This window comes from Hippocampus zosterae, chromosome 20, assembly GCF_025434085.1.
Source record: "Hippocampus zosterae strain Florida chromosome 20, ASM2543408v3, whole genome shotgun sequence".
NCBI lineage: Eukaryota > Metazoa > Chordata > Actinopteri > Syngnathiformes > Syngnathidae > Hippocampus > Hippocampus zosterae.
Window position 1 is genome coordinate 1,127,518 of NC_067470.1, and position 27,920 is coordinate 1,155,437.

A 27,920-nucleotide genomic window follows, 5' to 3' on the forward strand; every position below is an offset into this window, starting at 1 on the left:
CAAGTGGCATTGATCTCAATCAAGTTTTGACAATTCAAGACTATGAAGTCGTCAAGGCAGGCTAAATAGTTTATCTCTGAAGTCGTCAAAGCAGGTTCCAGAGTCCATCTCTGAAATTGCTTAGGCAAGCAAGTCACCAAGTCATGCAATCATCTCAAAGCAGTTTTTTCACTGAGAAGAAATACATTGATTAAAGAAAACATCACAAAATATCTTAATATACCATTTAGTCATACATGTCATTCTGCTCTCGTACTCGATACCTCCCACTTGCACAAGCATTTGAGTCATTGTTGTTTACGTCTCCTATGGCAGAGTTTTTTTTTTTGAGGGGGGGGGGGTGTTGCCTGATGAAAAAAGGCCAATGTCTTATGTCATAGTCACCGTACAGAGTCCTTGGAAATGTGCTCCATAAATACAAAGGTACACGATTACCGTTTTGATGGGTCCAAGGTATGTCTCTGTGCAAGATCTTCGGGTTTAGCCACGACATCCCGAACAAAGTCATAATCCTTAAGGTCAAGCACACACATAAACAGAGTCCCATACTTGACATTCTACAGGATGGCAGACCTGGAAACTTTTTTTTATTTTTATTTTTTTTCTGGAAGCGGCTTCATCAGACAGACAGTCGCTCAAGGCCTCACCTCAGGCAGAGTGCAGCACTCGGGTAAAAGCAGCATAAACATGACCACCATTACGCACAAACCTCAAGGAGCCTCACTCACTCCCGCAAGCTGCAGTCATCACCATGTGCAATAAACCTTGAATGCCACTCAGTTTTTTTTTGTTTTAAAGAAGCACAAAGGTGTACACACACACGCAGACAACCCGGGTAGATGCAGCCGCGCATAATGCATGTATGCTAGCCTCGAAGCACCAGCACACACATGAGTGCACTCAGACAACTAAACCACAGATGCCTGTTTAGCAGTCAGCCATAACAGTTCTGGGAGTCTCTTACTTTCCATATGACCTTTTGCCACTTTGCTAGTGACATTTTAAATATGCTCTCGCTCACCTTCGCGTGCAGCCTTGTATGCCGGGCGCTAAACAAAGCCGAACGGCGAAGAGAATGAGGCTGAAAATGGAGAGATGAATTAAAGTGACCCCAACGAGAGTTCGAGGTGACACCTGAGCACGAACGCAGACGGGTGGAAAGGTTGCGGGGATTTTAAAGTGTGAGCCGAGGAGGTGTCGCCTGACAAGGCAGAAGCAGAAACGGTTGAGGCGCAGCGTGAAAATCATTCGTACGTGAGGATGCAATAGTGAAAACGGTGAATAAAAAGCAAGAACGGAGCGAGTTGGCAGAAAACAAAAAAGGTCAGGAAAATGAAGACGGACGAAATTAGAAGCTGCGAATGGAAACTGTGGAAAGGGCAAGGCTGGATAGAAAAACTAGAAGGAAAGTGAATGATTGGGTGGAAAAAAAGATGATAGTACGGATAAGAGAGTGAGGGATGCGCTCTGTCACTCTGGAAATTACAGCCTTCTCTGGTGGAAATGTCACAGATATGCGAGGGGCCTCTTGTCAGAGCTGTGGTAAAATGTGACCGCCATTCATCTCTACCCAGAGGCTGCAGCGCTATCAAGAGTCTTGACATTAATGGGGGATCCTCCCTTGCATTAATAGGCCAAATTAATGTCAGCGGATCTCACCGACTTGAAAGACGCTCACTTTTCAAGATGTGCACACCAGAGAAAAAAAAAAAGTCTCATGTTGTTGATAGCGGGCGAGGGCACAGCGGCCTGATCGTCTCAAGAGACGTTTTTGCAGGTAGGGAGGCCAGACTTTTGCACATCGGGTTTCCCGTTTCAGCCATTTTCTAATACAATACAAAATAAAAACCTTTTTTCAAATGGTTACAATTAAGAAAGAAATTTTTCCTCAGCAGACATCACCCCCCCCCAAAAAAAAAATAATAATAATCAACAGGAAGTAGAGTAAAGCCTGACAAAAAAAAAAATCAAAAACAACAATGAAACCACAATACTTCATCATGCAAACTGTGTTGGCATTCAAAAAGTGACTTCAACCGCCATTAAAATGTCCCCATCCTGCTATCAAGTTACACTCAAGCAGTAGTGGAAATAACAACGCCCGTACACCTCCCTGCAGTCGCTCCAAATTGTTCACTTGATCTGCTCCACTTCTCCCTGGTGTGTGTGCGCGACTCTCAACTATCAATTTGCCCATTTCAGCCAGTTGAGTTAGATACCACCCCCTGGAGGGCACTCCATCAATTCCGCTTTGGAAATTCGGATATGGACCAAAGCCGGCATCGCTCTGATCAGACCCATCGTCGGGTTTCAGTCTTTAGGCCTTGATTGGGGGAGGTCGCATGAAATGAGCCCAAATATTCGTAGGGGATGATCGCCCGAGAGCAGGAGTCTCCAAATCCGGTCCGCGGGAGCCCCTACCCAGCCTGTTTTCTTCCTCCCTGCTCCAAGACACCCCATTCGAATAATCAACTCGTTAGCAAGCTTTGCACAATCCTGTTCACCACCCCTCATTCGAATCAGGCATGAGTAAACATGGAAAGGAGGCTGAATAATGGCTGGCGAGGACCGTACTTGGATACACCCGCCCTACAGGCAGTAAATTACATCGATTCGCATTTTGAAAACCCGACACACTATTCGTACAACACTGACACCGAATGTTTTTGTTAAACTGAGCCAACAGCAAAGTTGGGTCAATACGATAGGACTCGGGGTGAGGTCAAAGGTTACACTCGTCACACTGGCATTCAAGAATGAGTTATGAAGTAGAAAGCAAAGCCCGATAGTTTGTGAGAGCGATCCAGAGATGCATTCGTTTGCTGGTGCTCCGCGTTTGAGACAGCTACCTTCCATACGTTGGACTCAACCATTCACGTGTCCAGGCGAGTTCTTCATCCGAATTTTCCGAGGACATGATAAATTGCTGTGGGAATACACTGCTGGGATTTCACATGTGCCGCTTCTTGGCTGGCGCATCAGCGACCAGACCCGCGGTGCAAAAATTAGTCGGCTCCTATGAGAGGTGGCACCCGTGTGAAAAATGAGTTCCTGACCAAATCCAGTTTGACGGCGATAAAAACAAGCGAAGCCGCGAGGGAGCATCCTCGCAGCGTGACGGCATTTTTCAAACTGCATACTGATTGGAGAGTTCATACAGCGCGTCTTAGTGGTTCCGACAGCTTTATTAATACACCGCGTCGGCACTTTGATCTAGCAAACAAAATGCTATCAATCTTCTTATTTTCAGAACAGTGGGGTGATCAAAGAGCTTAATTGGGTTTCTGTCAGCAGTTGTCTATTAGAAGAGAGATTGCATGCAGGAGCTCTACCTTTCATGCTGTTGTTTCCGATTTAAAAAAAAAAAAAAGACATTTTCTGCATGTCCAGCCACTATGAGCTGAGGAAATAGAAATAGAAAAAGTTCTTGTGTTTTCTGGAGTTAACATGAATGTCAGGCCTTAATCATTAGAAACATGACTTTCTGGCAGAGCTGATCAATCGCAGTCGAAACATTTATAAGTTGCAGTCCGCTTGGAACTGACGCAAGGGCGCTCAGCTCGCGAATGGAAAGCTGGCAAATCAGAAGCGCAAATTGGACTGTCTGGCTTTTTTTTTTTGTACCGAAATAGGAAACAAACAGTGGTATGTAAACCGCTCGCCTGATTATTTCGGTAAATTCAACTCCAAAATGTTAACGCAGTTAATATAATTGGCCCTATAGAATGGTGACACTTCCTAACTGCTTGTTAAATCCTAATCAGAGGCATAAATATGAGACCGCCGCTAACCTTTACTGTAAAGACTGAGCAAATTTAATTAAAAGAATTCCAAATAGTAGGAATGTATTCAGTCAAATAATCCACACACACACAGACACACACTTTGAAAATGTCATATGTAAATGCTCCAAGTGCTGCCATATAAGCTGACCTCGGTCACTTATATGAATATACACACACGTGTATTTATGATTTAGATGCACAAAGCCTCCGAGTGGTTCGGCGTGCAGGGAAACTCTCTCGCCCATTGACATGAAACGCAATATGGCTGCCGGGATGACCGGATTTGTTTTTCCTTTTTATTTTTTGATTGGGCGCCAAAGCTGCCAAACAGGAGGTGCAAAGTGGCCGCGGATGATTGTAACGTTTATGTGCGTGCAGCACCTTAGTCGTGCATTCGCTCCCCTTTTGGGATGATGACTCCCCATTGAAGTTCATTAGCCTTCATTAGCAGCATTACGGGAGAGTTTGGATGAAAGCGTTCCGGCGTCATTCCAAAGGGTTGACTCTTCCTACGCAAGCTCATGGTCTCAATTGCGGCTAAATTACAGCCGCGATCGACACTTCAAAAGCCTTTCATTCTCCCATGCTCTTGATACTCACATGTGCTCAAGTCTGTTGAACCGAGAGTCACTCCTTTGTCATCTTTTTTAGCCTTTTGTCAACCTCAGATCTTTCTCTCATCTTGATCTCTCAATCTGCTCGTGGAGGAAGCAAAACACCCCCCCAAAAGCTCCAACACACACACACACACTTTTTTTTTTGGTCATGTCACGGGCCGCTGAAAAATGGCTGGTGGGCCCCCGAGGCCATAGATTGGACACCCCTACCTTACGTTAGCGGACACTGTTCTGTTTAAAATCTCAATGAATATGGCACTCAGTGACAAGTTGACAAGACGCGACAAAACAGAGATTTGAGTGGCAATCGGCTCCCCCAGACTTGGACCGCAAACAGACTCGCCAGTGGAGAAACTCTCCAACTATTGCTTGGTTTTGTATATGTGACTGCGGAGGAATGAAGGATTTGAAAGTCTTAACTTTTCCAATTAGGTCTGCTCTTTCTTCTTCCAACTTAAGCACTTAAAGGCCAGTGGCTTCTCATCAAGGCTCCCCCCCCTGCTGTGAATGCGGCGCTGCAAAGACCTTGGGTTACAGGAAGCGGCATGATGCAAGCCCCCTGCAAATGGATAGCCAGAATCCCCACGGGTGGGTGCCAAAGATGGGTCAGCCCTGTTGGAAGCGTTCCCAATGCGAGCGGTTGTGCAAAAAGGAGGGGCAGAGCTCAGCGGGGCTTCGGAAAGTGTGAAGAAAAGCCCACGCGCCAAAACAAGTCCGGTGTCTGGCAGGGAAATTGACGCCGGGTTCCTGTTTAGACTAACAATATGACACGTTTCGTCCTGGTGTCGAGATGCTATTCTTGTCACGTTTCTGTCGGTTTTGTTTTGGTAGTAGGCGGGACCGGGGGAGGGGGGAGGCGTTGCCCTTAGCTCCGCCCCTGTTCATCGTCAAGCTCGTCATCAGCCACCTTCAACTCGCTTGTCGGATTATTCCCGCCTCACAGATCTCAATGACATCCGATGCCAAAAGGACACCTACATAAGGATCGCGCTCCATTTTTTTTTTTTGAAAGATTGCCACTTTCTGGAAGTGTTCATTCAATATTACATTGAGGAACGCCATGTTGCATTCAATTGCTGCTAAAAAAAAACCCAACAATCACCCGGGTCAGACTCCGACAACACTCGTCTTCTACGTCTTAGTCCCAATTGTGACTAAGGTGTCAGCGGAGGTTGCGCAACGGCTAGTCCGTGTTAGCATTCTTGTACAGCTCGCAACTGTGTTGAGAAAAGAGACTTCCCAGGCACAATCCGGTGTACCCCAAATTGTCTGCGGCATTGATGGCTGGCGCATCTCCGGCGTGCCTTTCTGTGCATTTTAATTGGGCCGCGGCGTCACTTGTGGTCTTCTTTCAAACACCGCGCCAGTGGCCCGCAGCCCCATCGGGAAGGCCAAAGGGGAACGTGGATGAAAAGAGCAGAGACGGACAAAAATGAATGGCGACAGGGTCGAAGTGTAATTAAGGAAAGTGTGACAGGGGGCGAAAAAGGAGAGGGTGAAAAGTGATTTTGGGGGGGGGGGTGAACGTCAACCTTTCTGTGTGAAGCCGAGCTCTCACAAACAACTCATGCAGCGACAGGCAAAATGGAAAATTGGCCATGCACTGACCCTGTAGTCTGAAAGGAATTTTAATTTGTGCGCGACCGGATTCGTTTCATGAAATGCACAATGCTGACGTTGGGTGGGATGCCGTTGTTGAAGAAATGTCGGCACAGGTGCCAAGTTTGCAAAAAAAAAACGAATACGCGGGGAAATTGACCGACGAGCATGATGAGGATGACGAATGACCTGTAAATCTCTTCATCATTTCTTTTGGCAGCTGAGTAAAATTTACTTGACTTAAACCGCAGAGATGCTACATCAAAGCAGCTAAAAAAAAAAAAAGAAAAGAAGTGGAGTTGGGTTGAAAGGAGATTGTAAGAAGAGACAGAGGTGGGTGTGATACGATCATCAAGGCAAGCAGTGGCAGACCCTTAAGTCTTTGATTTATGTCTCACTCACTGTGAGTTTGTGCGCCGTGTGATTTATCGTTCGTTAACGCAGACGAATTAAACCTTGTAGCCCACTGAGCCGCGCGCATCAATTACCGAGATAACAAATGGTCTCACTGCAGTTCACCTTTAATGAGGAGATGTGGCAATTGATGTACACCTACACACTCTGAGAAGGTTGCAGGCATGCATTCAACACACACACACACACACACAACGATGCTTCCGATTTGGGTTTAGAGCTTTGCCAACAGCTTTCCAAACAGATGCAGATCATCGACTCATCGGATAACATTTGGGCTTTGAGTCACAGTGACAATGTGATCTCACTCCACCCACCACTTAGCAAATTGAGAGAGTAATTTAAGGTTAGATAGAAAAAAAAAATAAAAGGACAGATGGAAGCGATGGAAGGTTCCGGAACGCTGTATTCCCACGGTTCCTTTTTCCGGTCGCATATGCATTGTACATGACCGAGGCTCCCCCTCGCTCTCAACGTTCAGATCGCAACAAGGTCAAAGCATCCTGGAGGGAAAGCCGTGTACATTTCCACAGAGGAGGAAAGTAAAAAAAAAAAAATCTCCTCATGAATATTGCAAGACGGAGCTTAAATGAGTCAATGAGGAGGGCCGGGTAGACACGAGACATCCTACGAGATGTTGCCGAGCAGATTAGCGGCTGCTTGCAGCAAAGGTAAACACCTTATTAAGTCCAATATCAATTCTGAGGCACCGTGCGGCACAACAATCAGTTCTTTTTTTTTTTTTGTTAATGAAATTGTGAAACTCAACATTCATCCTGTCTTTGTATGAAAACGGAATCCAGCGTGTGACATTTAAGAAAAGGCTTTCTGTTATTACTCATTGATCGAAATCATATTTGTATGCCCATGTGAACGTGAGCGTGTACGAAGGCCGAGCACGAGAGAAGGAGCGGTCGCGCACCGCATGCTAACGTCCATGAGATGTCGAGCCACCCAATCGCAACTTCTACGCTTCTGCTTGACTTTCAAATTATTGTGCCTCCTGAAAGATTTTTTTTTTCCCCCCCTCTCAAAATATCGATTGATGTGATCAATGTTGTCTCAAAATCGCGGTCATTAAAATAAAATACAGCGTTGGCACTTGAGTAGTTTACGGGAGAGACTTGCTCGGTATAATGTAGATGTCAATTTTCAATTTAACCTCCAAACTTCAAATTAAATCCAATACACTGGTGACTTTTTTTTTTTTTTTTTGTGGGCTTGCAGGCAAAAAGCCTTTCGTTACTTTCCGAGAGATGAAGCAGTCCAACCGCCATGCCAAAGAATTTGAGGACGAACGAAAAAAAAACAAAAACAGTCAAGTTGAATCCAATCCAATCCAATTTCCAACTAAGCGCAGCCCTGGCGTTTTTTTGGAGGATGGAAAAGGGGGAACGGAGGGCCGGAGGACACACAGGCTCCGCCTGCAACAGCAACAGCCCCGCCCACCAAGCCACACTTGCCCAACCAAATCAGACGGGGGAAGTCACCCATCGAGCCCAAGGCCTAACGTGAGAATGCCTTCAGGTAACTCGACAAACGCAACTTCAAAACCGGGACAGGTTTTCTCTGCAGTCCAGCCCTTCCAATTACTAAAAAATATTTGAAGCAATTGTTTTCCTCCGTTCGGAAGTGACGGCCCTTTTTTTCAATCCGCTGTGTGATTATGCGTGACCCCGTGGCGCCTTATTGCCTGATGAAAGCTAGCAGGTTCACTGAGGTTATCCCGTAGTTCCAAATCAAATGAAAACAAGACTCGGTAATCATTTTCTTATCGGGCCCGCGCCTCTTAAAAGGTTAGCGCCGGAGAAGCAAAAGTAGTAGTTAATGATAATCCGCTGTGGCGCCATCACAGTCCGTCTATTCTTTGAAAAGTTACTTTTAAATAAGGAGACTCTTGAAGTTGAACTTGTGATTCTTGGCATTTGAGTTTTTATTATTTTACATATTCTGTAAACATTCTCTCTCCGGTGGGGCTTCTCTCTCTCTGTATTTTTCTTACCTCTTCAGTTTGAATCTCAGGGATTTGGCGCGAGGCAAAGGTGACTGGCGGCTTTTATCACTTGACCAAAGTTTTCAGGTTTTCTTTTTTTTTTTTTGTTCTCTCTTTTGCTCACAAGGGTAGAGAAAGTAAAGGAGAGTAAACATTTCATCATATCCTTCTCTTGAACAGCAACAGATCAAAAAGTATATATATATATATATATATATATATGGAAATATTTGTTTCCTTTTTGTCGGCCTTCCTGACCAGAAAAAGACGTCCCAATCTCTGTACGTTTCAGTTGTGCTGTCTTGATTGGGGCTTGCCCCCCCCCGCCCCGCCCACCTTTCACAAACAGATGGCCAACAGAAGTTGCGCCACTTGGAGGCAAATGCTTGCATCAACTCTCAATACTTGATTGACTTTCATTGCTGTAGGACAGCTGGAGGTTATTAACCTGTTGATCCCTTGTTTGTCACCGGCTAGCCTAAATGATTGGTCCCATCTTTCTAAATGATTGGTCCCATCGACTGTACCTCTGGCAAGAGCATCCCCGGATGATGAGACTTCCCCGTTCAGACTGCGCATGCCTTCATGTTCATCCGCAGGAACGAGAACGTGCTTCCGCGAAACAAGACCCTCAGAATTTGGAATGCCGTACTCTCTTTCGTGTGATTTGTAAGCACTCGGCGACGGCGATGAAGCCATGGACGGAAAAACAAGCGTAAACCGTGCTCAACTAAAAATATCAAATGATCCATGGGCCCCTCCTTATGAGTATCGGGGTGTGCCGTTTGAGCTCCGAAGCGTTTACAAAATCGCATGCGAGATCAAATTGGAGAGCAGACGAGGGAAAACAAAGTCGGTTGAGTCACGCGCAGCGATCCGTGTGTGTGAAATGGGATTATTTTTGCAATCTGTGTGTGTTTTTTTAGGCTTGTTTCTACCTAGTTTCAAGCTCCGGTTGTCAGCGGCACCCTCTGTGGATGATGGAGTCATCTAGTCAGGACGTAATTATAGATAAGCTAGCAGGAAAGTTTGGAGGAAGCCGCACACTAAAGGTGAAAAGCGGGAGAACGCTGCATTTCAAACTTGGAGCCCCATTGACAGAGGCCTTTTGCTCTCTTTAAGAGAGCCAAGTCAGTACAGTTGACCTCTGAACTGTGAATGAGTCAGGTCATCATGATCAATTTATATTTGGATGGAGAGCAGATAATAGGACGCGCACAGAGCGCCCATAGAAACGGAAAATGCGTTGCTCATGTAGCGAACGCTAATGGCCTCGCACAAATGCATTTGTTCACTTAGGTCTCTGCTGCACCTCTTTCGGATGATGCCGATCAAACGCACAATATTGCCTTACCTTGAAATTGACGACTGCAATTTCTCAATACTCAACCGGACTCGACTCGGCTGTATTTCTCGAGCACCTGAAGGTGCCGTCCACTCCGACACTCCAATATCTAAGTTGGAGACTGTGGGCTTAAGGAGCCGGGGGGGCCTAAGTCGGCAGGATGGGATGTCCGAGGGCCACTGGGACCAAACAACATCACTTGTGCCTTCTCTTCATTGAAATTCAAGAAACCGAGTGTCATCCGGGTCTTGACTTCCTCCTGACGGAATCAAAGGGGCCTCAATGAGAAAACTTTTTTTGCTATCGATCTGAGAGGTATTGGATACAGTGCGGCCTACAGACTGCATACTATATTTATATATACTATAGACCTACATGCATAGGTCTCATACATGTTCTATGGTTCAGGACTCCCTCTTAAGCAACCGAGTCTGTATTCCAAAAGCACTAAACAAATCAGAACTAAGAAAAAAAAACCAAATCACTCATTCTCTCCATCCCGACGGTCAGCTGGAATCACTCGTCCATCATTTCCCTGCGGCGAAGTCGTCGTCTTTGTCTGAATACAAAACACTCCATCTTTCATGTAAAAGGGGGTTCTCTCGGGGCGGCAAAAGTAAAACAAGGCTGTAAAACATTGGAACTCGACGTTATTGCTGTTCCCCCCCCCCCCCCAAGTAGAAGACAGATGGGCAGCTGCGCCGTTGCAAGTCAGAAAGTACAATTGCGCGCACGACAACTTAAAGCGCCCCTTCGGAGACCCATCTGTGGCACATTACATCAGCATGTGTCACCACCTAAATTGGCTGGATGAGTATTCTGCCTTGTAAAGAGGGAACATGAGGTCGCCAACTGCGCCGCACAGTTGGACTGCGCCATTGCCACCTGCCTTCTCAACAGGCCACTTCCAAGTCTTTGCTCGTTTCCAATGCAATCTGGAGCGCGACCGGCGATGGGTGACATCAAAAGTAAAAGGATGTCAGAAATGGATGGAAAACGGGGAAACGCCGGTGGTAATGGTTCATGTGCGACATGATTACATGGGGGGGGGGGGGGGGGGCACGTATTGACCGCTCGCACGCACTTCCTGGACCAGATTTGAAAGCATAAACGTGAGGGAGTACAAATTGCCGAGGCAACCCTTTTGACGTCGCATGAAAATGGATTCTTATAAAGGGCAGGGCAGTTATTCTTGTGTGAAGGAGAAGCGAGTTTCAAGAAGCGAGTTTCAAGAAGCGAGTTTCAGAGGAGACGACAGCAAAATGTTGCCACAGGTGGGGACCTCCGGTCACACGATTGACTTTCATGCGCTAATGACGCCACTCGACTTCACCCTGACTTGATGTGCTTCGCAGTGGAAAATCCCATTTGGAGCATAGTTTGCCGTTTTCTTTTCCAAACAATCCGCATTCGGATTTCGCACGCACTTGCGGATGACCGAGCGGTCAAAATATTCACAAGCCGTGCGCACGTCTTGAACGTCATTGCCACCTTGAGTCGCTCGACTCCTTGCTGCAACCCGTCAGTGTGTCCGCCGCCATCTTTGGTGTGGCGGATCTGCCCGTGAAACAAAGGACGTACATTTTTATTCCCGATGATTACACTGGTTGGCATCAAAATAAATGCACTGCAGCCATACAGGATTTAGCCCCTGCCTCTATGATGGAACGAATACATTCAGCAAGGTCATATCTATTAGAGAAGTTATGAATATGTAGGCGGCTTTGATTTATGTTCTACTCTGTCTCTGGACAACACGGAATCAATCGCAGGCGCTAGCGTCTGAGCTCCCAATTGATACAAATTCCCCCCAGCAGTGAGGCTTTGGTGAATTGGCAAAAGATTCTCTCCCCCCCCCCCCCAGGGGTCTTAGAAGCACACACTGAATAAAATGTAATCAACCGATATTTGAATGTGACCGCAAACAGTAAAAGGAATCTCCTTACAGCTCCACAGTGTAGTTGCGGTTTCCCGGGTAACGGGCGAGCGCCTATGGAAAGATGAGCACGATTATGCACGACACCGGTTCAAAATGTGAGTAGGTCGTAGCGCTACAACATCTCCACGAGCTCTTTACTCATCACCGCGTTAAATCAAGCTTTCTCACTCTCTACATTCCTCCCCCTTCCGAGGGCTGAGGTGACGCCCCCCCCCCTCCCCTTTATGACACATTGGCCTCAAGTGATTTATACCGCCCGGCACCTCTGCCTCTCTCTTGACCCTCTGTGGCCCATCCACTGCTGCTTTGAGTTCTTACTCATTGCCCTTCTCTTTCCTGCGCGTCCGCCATGACAGCCTCGCCCGAATTAGAATTAGATTATTCCAGAAAGGTCTTGAAGTCAGTCCAGGTCAGACCGTCCATCCGTCCATGTTCAACAGCGCTCGTCCTGGGCAGAAAGCAGACCGCACCTCTGAACTGGTCTCCAGTCAGTCACAGGGAACGTATAGAGGCCAACGACGGGTCACAGCCGTATCCACACCAATATGGGGACAAATTAGTCATCGGCCTTCCCGCTGGGATGTCGCACGAGAAAATAAACTGGAGGCAGGTCGTGACGCTCTTACCACTCCACGTATTTTGTGATGACAGAAAAACCAGTCATTAAAGCACTCAAATGAACTCATTGGGTTTGCCTCCCTCTCGCAGTAAATGGGTGTTTGTTTGGTTTTTCAGATTCCTTCTTCTTCTTCTTCTTCTTCTTGGCACATCTCCCACGCTGCACTACGCTGTGACAGTAAACAGCATGTGCGCCAGCCTCGCCTTTGATATGGAACATCAGGAGCAATTTCACTGCACCGCTAAACAGGCTGGTTCCGGCACCGCATTCAAAAGGAGGACAGATATAGCGACATCTGGCATCTATAACAACAAATCTCATCATCAACATCTGAGCTCTGCGTTTTGTGTGACTGAAATTCCTCTTCAAGGAGTTAACATGCAGGATTCCCTCAATTGAGTTCAATTGATCTCAGTCGCCGATAAAATTCAATGATGAGAATGAGATGCTTATTTTTTTTTTTTTTTTTTTTTTGGCGAGCGACATGAAGCCGCAGCCCCCGGTGGCCTTTGGCGATAATGCAATCCGATCTATCTTTGCATGTGCATAATGCTAATGCTGCGGTCTGAATGACAGCTCATGAATGGCGAGTTTAACACGGCTTGACCTCGTCCGATCCGGTTTGATTTTGTGGCTGCGCATGATAGGTGGGGGGGCGGGGGGGGGGGGCTTGACAGCTGGCCAAGTGCGTGGCAACTTAAACCCAGGCTGCATGCAGATGATGGTCTTAATCCGCCTGTTCAGTAGGTCATATGACAAAATCTGCCTCACAATAGGAGCCCGCGACCGTTACGACAGAGCTCACAGCTGTGAAAACGCAAAAAAGGAAAAATGGGTTTTGACATGCACCAAATATTGCAAGACAGGTAAGAACTGACAAAGTGAGAGTCATGCGCTTGGGGGGGGTATGACCTCTGTTGCTCGTGTCTCCCTACCGGGCTAGAAAGCTGTTAACAAGAGGAGTCGGTTTGCTTGGAGTATGATAAGTGCGTATGGCGAAAAAGAAGATGGGGCAATCAGCTCGACGTTTGTTTCCAATTTGTCACGTGGAGGAGAAAATCATTTTGTCAGGGAACGCATACAACCGGTCTGATCGGGTAGCTCACGAGCATCCAGCCAAGATGTCCGCACAGAGAGAAATACTCACACAATTAAAGTGGCAAGTATAGGAATGGGAAAGGCACGAGCGCACACACACAAAGAGGGAGTCGAGACAAGTGTAACCAAGCAGACGTAAGAGACGTGCACTGCATCCGGCAGCGTAAAACAACAACAACAAGGAGAAAAAAAAAACCTTCAAGTCACGTCTGCGCAATTACCTATTTTTATTGAACTAAAACACACTTGCCCTTCTCGTGGCAAATGGGAACAAAGTTGAAGTTAAGGTGATGAAGGGAAGGAAGCGGATGAACGAGCCGGGAAGAGACAAGGACAGCAGACGGCGGCTCCAAGTGACGAGACGGATGAGGCTGTCACTCGCTGATCGAACGCCGAAGCCTCCAAAGTCGACAGTAGAGAGAAAAGCAACGCTTTGCTTTAATGTCATTCCGAGCTTCAAATCAGCACCCGCCCCCCCTCTCTGCTCCCGGCCCGTCATCTTAGCAACACGCACTCACTCGCACGGGCAACAATCTCTCCGCGCCCATCAACCTTGGCCCGTCAGTCTGGACGCCATGGCAACGCATCGCAGGAGTTCAAATTGAGGATTTGGGAAGCGGATGAAAGCCACGATTGATAGCTACACCGAGTAAGAGAACAAATTGTGCTCGCGGAAGCACATTCAAACTGCTTGCAGGCGAGATGGCCTCGACGGTAAAGCAAAACCGACAGTGAGGGAGGGGGGGGGGGGTTGTTTCCCCACTTTGAGACGGCGATAAAGCCTGAGTTTAGACACACCTTTGTGGGTTTTACGGGCACAGACTTGAGGAACATTGAATTCTTGAACATGAAAAACGACACGACAATAATTGACAAGAGCAATTGGCTACAAAGTACGACTCATGATGAGGAAGGCGGCCAACCCAAGCAATTCATTTCCAGCCTAAGCCCCCCCCCCCGCCCCCCCCCAAAAAAACATCTTTGGTTATTATTGGGTCATTTGAGCTCAGAGTAAAACTTGAGAGCCACTCAAAATTGTATTCTTTGGCGTTCGACTCAGCATGACTTCGATTTGTTCTTGATTTTACTGCTCGGTGCTTTCTACCGCCTTGATTACCGATTCGTCTTACTGTTTATTGTGTATGTTAAATCGCTCCATGTACAGCACTTTGTATGCAGCGATGGCTGTTTGAAAGTGCTCGAGATATACTCTTGACTTGACTAGATTTGTTCTTGATTTTACCGTTTGGTGCTTTCTACCGCCTTGATTACCGATTTGTCTTACTGTTTATTGTGTATGTTAAATCGCTCCATGTACAGCACTTTGTATGCAGCGATGGCTGTTTGAAAGTGCTCGAGAAATATTCTTGACTTGACTTGACTAGATTTGTTCTTGATTTTACCGTTTGGTGCTTTCTACCGCCTTTATTACCGATTCGTCTTACTGTTTATTGTGTATGTTAAATCGCTCCATGTACAGCACTTTGTATGCAGCGATGGCTGTTTGAAAGTGCTCGAGAAATACTCTTGACTTGACTTTCAGTCATTCACCGGTGGCACTCCAATGATCAAAAGAAAAACCAAGTGGTGGTCGAAAGGTAATGGACAAATCAAGGAGAAGCCAGAGAAAAGCGACAAGTGTAAGCAACTACAGGCTGACAAGAGGCAGTGGGCCGCACCGGGGCACGCCGCTCTCGCAAAGAAAGACAATCAATGTTGAGGATCGCTCGAAAGAACTTCGGGGGTCCTAAAATATCCGTCACAGCGCCGCTACCGTAAAGGAAGCGCGGCGGAGGGAGGTCCATATTAAATACTGCTCATGATTTAGCTTGAAAAAGCGAAAATTAAACCAGGGTGGCTTGCGGAGAATGTGACTGCAGGGAGGAGGCATTATTAAAGCTGTAAAATTATAAGCGAGGCGCTGACAAGTATTAAAATGATGACAAGGTGACCGGAGGGCAGGAGAGAAGAATTCCTCTCAATGGTTTCGCCAACTCTGAATGCCGGAGAGATAACGTGCGGGGAAATATGAACTCCACCACAACGACATTTGACACTTAGTACTTCTTTTTTGGGGTCACTCATCAATATTTTCTGCCCCGTGGAGAGAAAAAAAAAAACGGAACAACAGCATCTCCCAAAATCGGGTACTTGCGCTATCAAGCCAGTTGGACAACCTGCACGGCAGCGGTAAATAACATCCCCAACTCTGCGTCCTACGGTCGTAAATCCATCAATCTGATTGGATGTTTCCCTTCTGTACGGATCTGTGATCAGCAATGCTGTAATCTTCAGCACGTTGGCCGTCATCTCTGATATTTATGAGGCAACGATACTGAAGCAAACCCGGACTGGCCGTTTGTAAATGTCAAGCATGCCGAACGTCACGCTGGCCTATCACAGATTAACCGTGGCTTTAATTAGGAATTAATTCCATTTCAAATTAATCAAGTGTGCTGCCAAAGGATTGACCTGGCCGGGCCTTGGCGCCGATGATGCCTTCGATATTTTCTCCGTGGCCCTTCCACGGGTTGTAAATTGATTTTATTGTTAATCAAGTCACACGGTGTGTGCTAATTAATTATTTGACCTCTTTCCCCAAAAGGGCGGGATTAAACAGGATTATTGCAGACTGGAGTGGAAAATTAAAGACAGACACAGGTCACAAGGGGGAGAGAAAGTGAGATTGGTTCAACAATTGTCAGCATCAGACCAGGACCTGTTCAAACTGAAGGGAACCCCGCCCCCCTCCCCGCCCCCACAATTAAAATGAAACATTTCAGAGTGGGAAAGTGGGGAAAAATGAACAAGCGAAAATTGAGGTGCGAGAAATAGAGCAGGGGGCAGAGCAGCATGAAGTTCATGCACACGGTGAAAACAAATACGGGGTGGGGGGGGGGGCGTCGCGAGGGAGGAGGGAATTCAAGCAATATATAGAGTCGACGGTTGAGAGGTAGCACGTGGACGGAGGGGATAAAAGGAAGCGGTGACCCGTGGCCGACTGGGCCGCGGTACCTTGAAACAGAGCTTTATAGACCTCCCCCAAATCCATGTCAAGGCTTTTGCCCGTGCGCATGGACCAAAAGCAATTTTGAAACACGTGTCGGTGCGTGCGCGCACACACACACACACACACACACACACAGTCTTTGCAATATATAAAGACAGAGCGGTGCATTCAGGCGCAAGCATCTCGTCATTTTGATATTCCCCGTGGCAGCCACACATGATGTGTTCAAGTCAAGGCAGGTCTGTCTATCTGTTGCGTGAGCTGCACACAAGCAGCTCATGCTGCGTTTGGGCACCAAAAAAAAAAAATTAAAAAAAAGTATCATATGCTTTGCGATCTCAAGCAGGATAATCAAGCAATACGGCCAACTCTTATCCTGGGGAAGTAAATGCTTTGAAGTGCTTTCAGCATGTTCTCACAATTTTTTTTTTTTTTTTTACCCGAGACATCACACACAGAGATGCAGACGATTGGGGTAAAAGCGCATCCTGGCCTTTTCCTTTTTTTTTTTTCTCATGAGCACCGGCAGCATAAGGAGAAATGTCCATTTCCTAACATTGGGATGAGAGAATCTGCGTCTGGCAAAACCAGAACAGGAATAAAAGAGAGTTTTTGTAATGTGAGAGCGAGTTGAACAGATGTTTCGGGGCGGCGTTTAACGTGTAATCCGACTCAACCTGCTGCTCTGTGCAGCTCAAAAGGTCGTTAACGTTAGCGAATGTAGGTGAAACTCAAAGAGACAGACGTTTTCCGTCTGCGTCCGCCACGGGCTTCCTTGCAACGCGCTCCATACATAATTCAATAAGCAGCACTTTGGCTAAGATGCACCCAGGTGCCAAACTCGAAGGAGAACCCGGCAATCGCTGCAGATTTTTAACACAAATATCTAAGAAGAGGATTTCAAGTTACCCCAACTTTTTAGGACATCCGTGCACATCATATGTCATCATCGCCGCACTTAAATGCATGATGACGCAGAGCTAACCGCTACGTTTGGAAAAAAAAGGCGCACGGCAGCTTCCGCATGCAGCAAAGGTCCAAATTATTCATAACCCGGCTGATATCTTAAGTTAACGCCTGGCGGGAAATAGCACAGGAAGCGGGCAAAAGACTGGAAGAACTTGTACTCGAAATACTGAAGCCTCACCGTCATCCCTTCATTTGTTTGACTTCAATAAGATAGATAGAAATAGAACATTCTAATCAACGACCAATTTAGAGCATCGGATCAACAAGTACGACGTTCAAAAAGAAAAAGAGCGTTGCCGTTTTATCTTGGCACTTTTTTCGAGTGAAAATATGGCTTGAATTATTTGGGCTTAACTGCATGTTGACCGGGCGGCCCGGTAGTCCAGTGGTTAGCACGTGGGCTTCACAGTGCAGAGGTACCGGGTTCGATTCCAGCTCCGGCCTCCCTGTGTGGAGTTTGCATGTTCTCCCCGGGCCTGCGTGGGTTTTCTCCGGGTGCTCCGGTTTCCTCCCACATTCCAAAAACATGCGTGGCAGGCTGATTGAACACTCTAAATTGTCCCTAGGTGTGAGTGTGAGTGCGAATGGTTGTTCGTCTCTGTGTGCCCTGCGATTGGCTGGCAACCGATTCAGGGTGTCCCCCGCCTACTGCCCGGAGACAGCTGGGATAGGCTCCAGCACCCCCCGCGACCCTAGTGAAGATCAAGCGGCTTGGAAGATGAATGAATGAATGAATGAATGAATGCATGTTGACCCCTCAGAATTAAATTGCACTTTTTTTTTTATTGTTATGATTAAAGGTCGAGCCTATTTGCATTGCGGCCGTGCGGAACATCACGAGCTGAGCACTTTTCATGACTATTATTGACAAATGCTAAAAAAGTAGAAGGGCTACGTACGGTCGTGAGTCATGGAGCCCTTCGGTCGCTCTAAACACCAACATGCCATTCTCGCTGAAGCATGCTGACATTGAACCACGTTTATTTGTCATCAAGAAGAATTACAACGAAGAATAATGCACGCATCGCCAAGCCAGATGGATACAAGAAGGGACTTGTATCCATCTGGTGTTTATTGACACCCGATGGCTCCCCCCCGTAGAAAGGCTGGCCCCGCCGCAGTGGTGATGGGGATTCAGTCGCGGGCTTCCTGGATGAAATTGGCAGCGTTTGAGTGTGGGAAGAAGTGGCGAGGGATCATGTTCTTAGCGTTATATGAGCGAATATCGTTTCATCGCTGGACACGAGACAAGTCCATTAAACGCTCGGCAAGCATTGGATGCGCTTCAAGTGTAGGTAGAAGTGATACGCTGCCACAGCGTGACTAAACCTCTCTCTGCTGCGAAGCGGCTTTTTTTCCACGCGGCTTTATTTAGGTAAAATGGTGGGGGGGGGGGCTGAATGATGAGAACAAATTAATATTGTGGACATTCATGAATAAGTGCCCTGGGATTGACGAGTGAGCACAACCGCCCATACACAAACAGGACTATTCAAAGTCCTGAGCGGGTTGCGTGTGTGTCTAAGGAGGAAAAAATAAATAACTAAAGGCGAAGGGGTGCGCTTGTTTATCGCTAAGCAAACGTTGTCTGGTGAATATTGCAGCACAACTTGTCAGTCTGCATTTAAATCCACATGGCCTCGTTCCCTCAATGAACCACGGATAGCCCGACTGCTGCATTCCGTTAGGAAAGAGTCATTAGGGCGCAGGTCCATAAAAGTAGAGTCTCGCGCCGCCGTGTCAGTTAAAGCCCGATGATAGAGCCAACGATACGTGACGGCGGCGCCCGCGCTCAAGTCAGCGGAAAACTCTTAACGGCAATATTGTTTTGTAGGGATTTGCTTGAAATTGGTAGGGGAGGGGCGGCCCGGTAGTCCAGTGGTTAGCACGTCGGCTTCACAGTGCAGAGGTACCGGGTTCGATTCCAGCTCCGGCCTCCCTGTGTGGAGTTTGCATATTCTCCCCGGGCCTGCGTGGGTTTTCTCCGGGTGCTCCGGTTTCCTCCCACATTCCAAAACCATGCGTGGCAGGATGATTGAACACTCTAAATTGTCCCTAGGTGTGATTGTGAGCGTGGATGGTTGTTCGTCTCTGTGTGCCCTGCGATTGGCTGGCAACCGATTCAGGGTGTCCCCCGCCTACTGCCCGGAGACAGCTGGGATAGGCTCCAGCACCCCCCGTGACCCTAGTGAGGATCAAGCGGCTCGGAAGATGAATGAATGAATGAATGAGTCAAAAAGGACATTACGCAGCGGTAACTTGACACCAAAAAAAAAAAAAATGGATATCAGACAGCACGATGAACAATTTGACCTTGTAAATGTAATTACGGAGCCTCATTGCACCCAAACCTCAGGCGGGTGCTCACACAATTGCGAGCAGAAGCCAACGGCGGCTAAACGTCAAAATAGCGGGCTGATCTAAGCGCTTGACAAACCAGTCTGCTCCCAGCAATAATCCTCTGCCTCCTAATGGGAACCATTAGACTGTTTAGACGCACACACACGCAGAGAGGAACATGTAAACTGGAGTCAGGTTGAACGTGTTATACTGAAGCAAAAAATCAAACGCATACTGACATTGGATCTTCAGAAAGCCTCTGCTGAGTGCCCTATAAAATGACCACCAAAAAAAAAAAAAACCCTGCTTCAGACTAAAAGGGGCTACAAGATGCCACTAAATAATCTCGTTTGGTTTGACAGCGTATAAAATGAATATTACAGAAGAAGAGTTGCCCCCGAGGCACGTGCAGACTGATGTCTTTGTCAAACGGCCCGGCATGCTTAATGGGATGAGAAAAGGCTAATCTGATTCTATATCAGACAGGCGCTAGGGGCATCCCATTTAGCCACCCACTGCGCTGTGAGCATGCCGACTTGAAGGCGCGCGCTTTTCCTTCGCACACCGACGGCAATTTGACAAAAATCGTCTTTGCGGAGGGGGGGGGTGAGAAGAATGGAAGCGGAGGAGTTTTTGTTTTTCTTTCCAATGGAAATGAACAACTGCAAATAAGACTTCCTGTCTGGCATACACAAATAAATAGGTCGTGAACTCCACAAGTTTGACTTTCATTTAGCATCGCAAGTTGGAATCGAACCAGCCGTGCATTTGTTACCTGGGCCTTAAGAGGGGCCACTCCCCCCACCCCTCCTAAAGATGACACTATCACATTGCAATTGTAGAAAAGATCCCGATATAACCAGCACGCAGCTATTCCGGCATCACCTGCAGCTGTTAAGAATCAATATTTAGCTGATAACCGGACAAAAGTAGAAAAATGGAGAAAAAAAAAATAAACATCACGCTGATGTGTGTCGATTGCCGCAGACGGAGAGCGGGTTACTAGTTGAACTTGACTAGAAAAACGTTTTGATCTGAGCAACTTAAGAGGCGTCGCCAAGGACCAAATCTTGGAAGGATGGGGGCCAATTATTAATACGCAACAGCCACGACGACAGCAAGCAGGAGCTCAGGCCAACACTCCCACCAGAAACTTTTGGGCCATATGTGTGTGTGTGTGTGTCATTTATCAAGTATCCTACACGGGCAGTTCCAGGGATTCCGATTCAATGCCGATCCACAAGAAGACGTGACTGTCGCTAATGAGACTTTGTGCGCAAACGACAAGTCATTATATGGAGACGCTTCAAAGTTTCCCACCCACCTAACCGCAGCCGCCTTCTTACCACTGCCTACGTGCCGTTACGTGTGCGCTCATCTCATTTCGCCGGAGCGCAACGGATGGCGGCAAAAATTCCGGCAGCCAATTAAGTGACATGGGAGGGGGGGGGGTTCGTCTTAAAGCTGACGGGCGCTCAAGGCGTACATAGCACGCGTGGGAGAAAAATCCCGTGCCTCGATCTCAACACACAATCATTCGCAAGGGGGGGGGGCGTGCATTGGCCTGTAAATGTCAATGCAAATGAACCCCAAAACGGATGCGCGCGGAGAAAAAAGAGGGGGGGGTTGGATTTACCTCATGTGTGTCTCTTTCGGACATTGTTCTGGCTCCGGTTGTTGCCACTTTGTAGCGAGACCTTGTCAGGCCTCGTCACTCTGCTTGCGTGTTCATGCGCAGCCGTCACTCACATTATTTGTCTCCGAGAAGCGATTTCCTGACGCAAAGTGTGTCGGATTGGGAAGATGAACGAAATGCGAGAACAGTTTCAACTTTGTGAAGATCCGCCGTCTATCACGACTTTCTGAATGTTCACTTGAAAAGCCGTCGCCAGAATTACAATGATGTGTAAATTTGATGTAAAAATGCCATCATCGTGTTTACTCAAAGAGCTCGCAGGGAGTCGTGGTTACGACAAAGGCAAAATAGATGCAGCCTCTCCTGTACATGCATTAAACAGACCTTTTTTTGTGTGTGTGAGGCTGAGGGGCGCGGGGGGGGGTATAAAAACCACGAAAAAGTCTCAAGATAAGGCTGCTGACCTCACTCCGCTTGCAGAGCGCACTTAACACATGTCAGTGCACGTCCCTTCCCCACCGAGCCACAAACGGTCCCACGCCAACCTCTCCAGGAAAGACCCGCACGCCGTGCCTACCCGAGTTCCGCTGTGACGAACCTCCAATAACCTTTCGCCCCGGCGACACGAACACATAAACAGATACACTTACCGCTTGTTGGCAAAGCTCCTCGCACGCAGTTGACGTCGCAGAAAATCCACAGAGCCGACAGCAGGAACAACGCCGGTCCTCCTCCAGGACGGTGCATCTTCGCGGTCGGCGCCGAAGCGGCTGACGTGCGCGAGAGAGGGGAAAAAAAAAAAAAAAAGCACTGGTGAGAAAGCAAAGCAGAGGCACTCTGTCCGCACGTCCGTCCGGCTCGGCACTTGAAGACTGGAGGAGAGGAGTGAGTCTGCGCTCTCCCACTTTAGAATAAAAGCCACACGGGGATGCTGAAGGGAGAGAGAGAGAGAGACGAGGACACGGAGGAGTGAGACGCCACAAGCTCCGACGCTTCGCGGAAGCGTGTCAGTGCGCAGCTGATAGCGGTGGTCCGGTGCGCTGTCCGCGGTGCTGAACTTGCCTCCCTTTCGTTTAACTCCCTCCCTCCCTCTTTAACTCTCTCCCCTCAAATACCTCCGCTTTCAGCCACACAGTGCCGCCCTCCTTCTCGAAGCCGTGGTAGCTACCCCCCCCCCCCCACCGCCCCCCTCCACACACACACGCCGTCTTCAAATTTTTTGTCCAGCCTCTCATTTCGTGCCGTTTCTTAGTAGGACATTTCATTAGGTACACTTATTCACTCCAATTTGAAACAGTGCGAAAAGAAAAAAGGGTTCCCATCACAAGCTCCCAAACGTTAACAAACAGCCGATGACAACAAAAAAACAAAAACAAAAATGCATTTGAATAGAAGCGGTTTGCATTCTTGACGAGCGATACTGTCAAATTATTTCCTGCCCGATATCTCCCTCCTCCGTCACACCTGAGTCAAATGAACAAGCTCTGCAAGAGTCCCATCATTTGAATCTGGTGTGTTGGAGACAGGAAGCGGTTTAAGCATACAGGAAAGTGGCCCTCGGGGTCCGGAATTTGAGACCCCTGCTCAAAAATAAACAGGCAACACATCTGCATCCACCCATGAACGTAGTAAAGCCAGTAAGTATGCAATTGCATCATTAGGAACACCGCGGGGCGGTGAAAGCGCCTGTGGACAGTCCCAACGGTTGGGGTACCTTGAGAAAGAGCCATAAATGGAGGGGGGGGGGGGCAGGACAAGGAGACTCTGCTCTCACTCAATCAGTATTGATCAGTGTTTCGTGAAGCAACTGATGCGGGCTGTGGTGCATTACTCGGCTGTAACCGGTAGAGGCGCCATCGACTTGGACTCAACTCGTCTTTTTGGTGCAATCAATCAATCAATCAATCAAAAAATAAATAAATAAATAAAAACAGCAAAAACATGAGCTATTGGAAGTTGAGTTACATCTACACGGACAGTTTAAACCACTTGGAAATATTAAAAAATAATAATTTGATCAACTGACGATGTATTTTACCCATTGTATATGAAAGTAACATTGTCAAGTGTAACACACACACACATATTTATATATATTAGATAGATAGAGAGAGGAGAGAGCCGATGGATCGATTGATCGATAGATTTGTGAGTAGACAAGTAACAATATTTGGCAGTAATTTACTGTGTCTTTAACAAGGTATAAAGTCGCCGCTCTCAAAGTAGTCATGAAACAGGTCCTGTCGTTGAAAAGAAATAAAGCAAAGCTCCCGCACTCCGAGGCAGCATACCCACGTCCAGGAAACAATTCTCCAAAGGGTCTGAATCCAAATAAAACGGCTCCAATCCAAAGAAGTTTGAAATACAGGCCCCCCCCCCCCCACTGCCTGCTTGCAAAGCGTCGACAACAAACCATCGACGCATAACGGGAGCGGCTATATACACAGGAGGCCGTTAACCAAAGAGGCACGGGTGGTCGGAAAAAAAACGACGAGAAAATCACAGGCGAGTCAAGCAACGAATTGAATCCGCAAGGGGAGCGGCTTGCTTGAAATCAAAGTGAAAAGCCTCACTTAAGCGGCAAACGATTAACTAATGAGAAGCAAATGTGTGCAGTGTGCAAAAAGGAGCCAGGCTCAGACACCGGCCAGAAATAAACAACATAATTACACACAAAGAAGATTAAAAAAAAAAAAAAAAGAAAACCTACACTGTAATGAGACATCAGTGTTTAAAAAAAACAAAAAAAACAAATATGGACAAAAATGGAAACCCCCAAAACAGCGCGTCTGATACAGAACCAAGCGCGAATATAGTTGACTTTGCGCCCGCTTCCTTTTTTTACTCTCCACTGCTCGTTTGTCATGTCACGAGTCTTCCACTGCAATGTCAGAAAAACAATGCCCCTCCCCACCCACACCCCCCACCCCCCACAAGATGCACAAATGGGTTCGTCAATATGGCAGGCATTCTAATTAGCGGCCATCAATCATCTCATGACAGTGATGCCAGCGAACTAAAAAAAAAAAAAAAAGTGGATTACGGCAACGATGAACTTCCAGTGGGAGATTTTTGTTGTTGTTGTTATCGGAGACTTTTATACGCAACTCATGTGGAAAAAAAAAGAAGCCACGGGGTCATCTCATGTTTAGGAGATTGGTGAGGAATTCTTAATAGATTCTGCAGTTGATTCTGCCGCTCTGTTTTTCTTTTTTAAGAAAAGATGCAGGGAAACTGTCTCAAAATCAACAACAACACAAAGAGAAATTATAGATGCGTCGCATCAAACGGAAAAAAAAAGATGTCACAAAGATGACTCGTTGTCACGGCAAAGCAACGGCTGATAAGCGCCGCGTCCCAAAATCTGCGGCTGATGATAAATCCCTCAGGCCGCGCTCACGGACGCCTCATTTGCACGCGACGGCAAGACGTGACTGGAGCGCGGCGGGCGGACCACATCCCGTCGGGTCGGCCCGAACATCTTTGGAGTTGCTCAAATCTGTTTGAAACTTGACGTGAGGATCGATGGAAATGTTGATTTCAATTAGAAGGGGTTGAAAGTCATCCCGCCGCACTGACTGGATTGCAGTTGCAGTCATTTGCGTTGAAGTCGTTTTCCAGACTGCACTCATCCCAAGACGAAAGTAAGTTGCCGTTCTCGAACGGTGGGACACTTCCGGCGGATCGTCTTACAAGCGAGACGGGCCTTTTAAGAATGTCACTGCAGAATTGCTTTGTGAAGCATTTGCTGGACTTAAGTGAACGAGCCTCGGGGAATCGACGGCACAAAAGGAGAGCAAAAGTCCCGGCAGAGCGAGAAATCACCTTTCACACCTTCCCATTCCAGTGCGACAATAATTCCGACCCCCCCCCCCCCAAGTGCTCAATTTTTATAAATCTCCTTCAACACATGCTGACTAAGAAGAGCTTTTTTCAATAAAAGTGATGAGCACTTAAAAGCATATTTAACTGGGAGCATTGTGGCCTTTTGAGTGTCTCAAACAGCACCCGGGCAGGAAGAAATTGGCGTGAATTAGTCCTGAACAGGATCATGGTTCATTCTTCATTATGTTTAGCTTCAAGTGGTAATTCATTAAAAAAAATAAAATTTCAAAGTGTATCATTTGACTGGAACGCATGGCAGCGGTTAACTCATTCAGTACCAGCCAATTCTGGGCCAAGTCTGAAAAGACGTTTAACAACGTCTTTGGGAGGGAATGAGTTAACATAGCTGTATTGTTTTGTGTTTTTTGTTATTTTAAAGTGTCCTTGGGTGTCTTGAAAGGCGCTTATAAATAAAATGTATTATTATTATTATTGTTATTATAAGTATCGCTTTCAGCTACTTCATAGGAAACTGTACGTACTATATCTTGACTGAGCGGGAATCAATCCTACTCTAATAAGGTACACAGTCAGGTCAGGGTGTGTTGGAGAAACAGCATCACTGTGGATCTTGATGGCGACAGAAGATGCGTTTTCCTTTTGCGCCACAGCAAATAAGCCAAATCGGTCCTTAACGGGGACCGCAATCAAGCGTCTAATTCCCTTTTGATGAGCCGGCCCTTAATGGCTCGGCCACACCTGCTTGGACACGTGTCACCGCACGACCTCTTGGCGAGAGCGTTCGATCATCGATGAGATGCCCAGCTCATCATCGTGACCCAGTCACGCATCCCCGAAACATTTCATCAGGCAGTAGCACGTGCGCATGAAATCATTACGGGGCCCGCTCATTAATTACCATCGTCTGCGGGCTCGGCTCGGGGGTCGGCGTGGCACTTGAGATGATGAAGGCTCTTTCCGACGGGAGCGACCATTCCCGATGGTGTCGGCGGCAAAGATGAAAAACGTAGGACGATATCACCTCATAGCGAGAGTGGCTGATAAATGAAGGCGGAGCCAATGTGAGGCGCCGCAGAGGAGCATGGCCGTTAGCATGAAGGTGGGCTCAATGAGCAAACGAGGAGAAGAGCGAGCCCGCACGGGAAGAACAAGAAAAAATGTGGAATTTTCGCACTTGAATTTCTAGCATCCAGTAGAGGCCGTACTTTGTTTTGATCGGCGGCGTTTTCGTCACAAACGGGATATTTGACTCGGTTGTCCTTCGCTTAATGCGCTTAAACGGCAATTTGACTTTGGAGGTCACGATGCTTCCGAATCCATCACGATCGGCTCCCTCGCAGCTATTTGCCTTGACGGACAGCTGCCGGTTTTGACCTTGAGCATCAATTGTTTTCAGGTCAACGATGGTGTATTCTGCCCCGCACTTCTTACTGACCAAGCGCCACACCAAGCCCAAAACGACTCCATTAGTGAACACCCAGTGTACTTCTGATCCAAATGAAAAAAACAAACAAAAACAATCAGCGGGCCTGTCATTGAGCTCACATTGGCCGCAAAAAAAAGTATTTCAAACAATATCTTGCCACAGACATGAACGGCAACAGATGAGTTATGATTAAAACCGCAAAGATGCACGCAAACTCTCTTTTTCACCTGTGCTGCACTTTAAAAAAAGTTGCCGACATTGACTGCACTTGCACGCCGCCCACCTTGAGTGAACTTGTGACGCATGCAACTTTTCAGTCATCCTGAAAAAAAAAAAGTCTCAAAGTACTCGAGGATTTGCATCGATCATTCTTGACAGGAGTAGTTGATCGTTGTTCGTATATTTTCCTCCTAATCATCACATGACTGCATGTTGCTGTGTGCAAACATAAGGACGGAACGCGTCTTCAGAGAAGCAAACAAACAAACAAAAGCACCAGTTGGCCCAAAAAAAAGCTATCTTGTCCCCCGATGCATTTCGTCCCGGGGGACCCAGCCCGCGACCCCAAAAAAAATATAATATGCGTCTAAACTTGGAGACTTTGAAATCAGATCGAGCGTGATTGAACGCCCCCATTTCAATTATCGCAATTGACGGCGCACAACCGCGCCGTCAATTGCAAACGATTCCGATTGAAACGGTTGAAGCGGTGGCTGTCATGGCGAGACGGGCAAAAAGAACCGAGGGGAGTCGCTTACTTACTTGCTGCTTTTTGCGTCCACTTTGCTTCGGGCGTCCTCAACTTTCGGCGTCCGTCACGGTGCACTACCGCGATCAGGTCAATCGGTGGACTGTGGGGGAGGAGGAGGCTCCGCCCACCGACGCAGGTGAAGGTGACGGAAACAAAACGCGGACGGCCAAAGAAACGGGATGGCATGAAGCTCTGGTTCTCACGAGGTAACCTGGCAAGGTATAATGCCGTCCAACCTACCGCAACCGCACACAAACATCTGCAAGGCCCATTTGTTTTGAGGCGCTTGCCCCCCCCCCCCCCCCCCGTCCCCCGACATTCCCATATTCACACAAGCCAAAAATATTCATCCAGCTCACACCCTCCCTAGTTCAACCAGGAGCTCCGTCTCAGCTGGCACGTTCTCTTATATTATAACACTGTAGAGCGTGAACAACAGGGGGCTCAGTCCACATCCTTGAGGAGAACCGCTGCTGAGTGTGATGGTGGAGGAGAATGTTACATTATTACAGAGACATTGTGCTATCTTCTTT

The 27,920-nt window shown here is 47.3% G+C and overlaps 1 protein-coding gene across 2 annotated transcripts in view; it reads right to left on the reverse strand.

Annotated features, from left to right (window-relative positions):
• Positions 1 to 27,601, reverse strand: part of cntnap2a (contactin associated protein 2a) — a 115,426-nt gene extending 87,825 nt beyond the window's left edge. Inside the window, exons 1-2 of one of the 2 annotated variants that reach the window (XM_052054802.1) lie at positions 27,399 to 27,601; positions 22,015 to 22,134 (exon numbers count right to left, since the gene is read on the reverse strand). In XM_052054802.1, the coding sequence (XP_051910762.1) occupies positions 22,015 to 22,134; positions 27,399 to 27,573 (295 nt within the window). In that variant the 5' untranslated portion in view covers positions 27,574 to 27,601. Of the gene's footprint in view, positions 1 to 22,014; positions 22,230 to 27,398 lie in introns of those variants that run through there. The other variant, XM_052054803.1, reaches the window with a different exon arrangement.
• Positions 27,602 to 27,920: the final 319 nt, after the last annotated feature.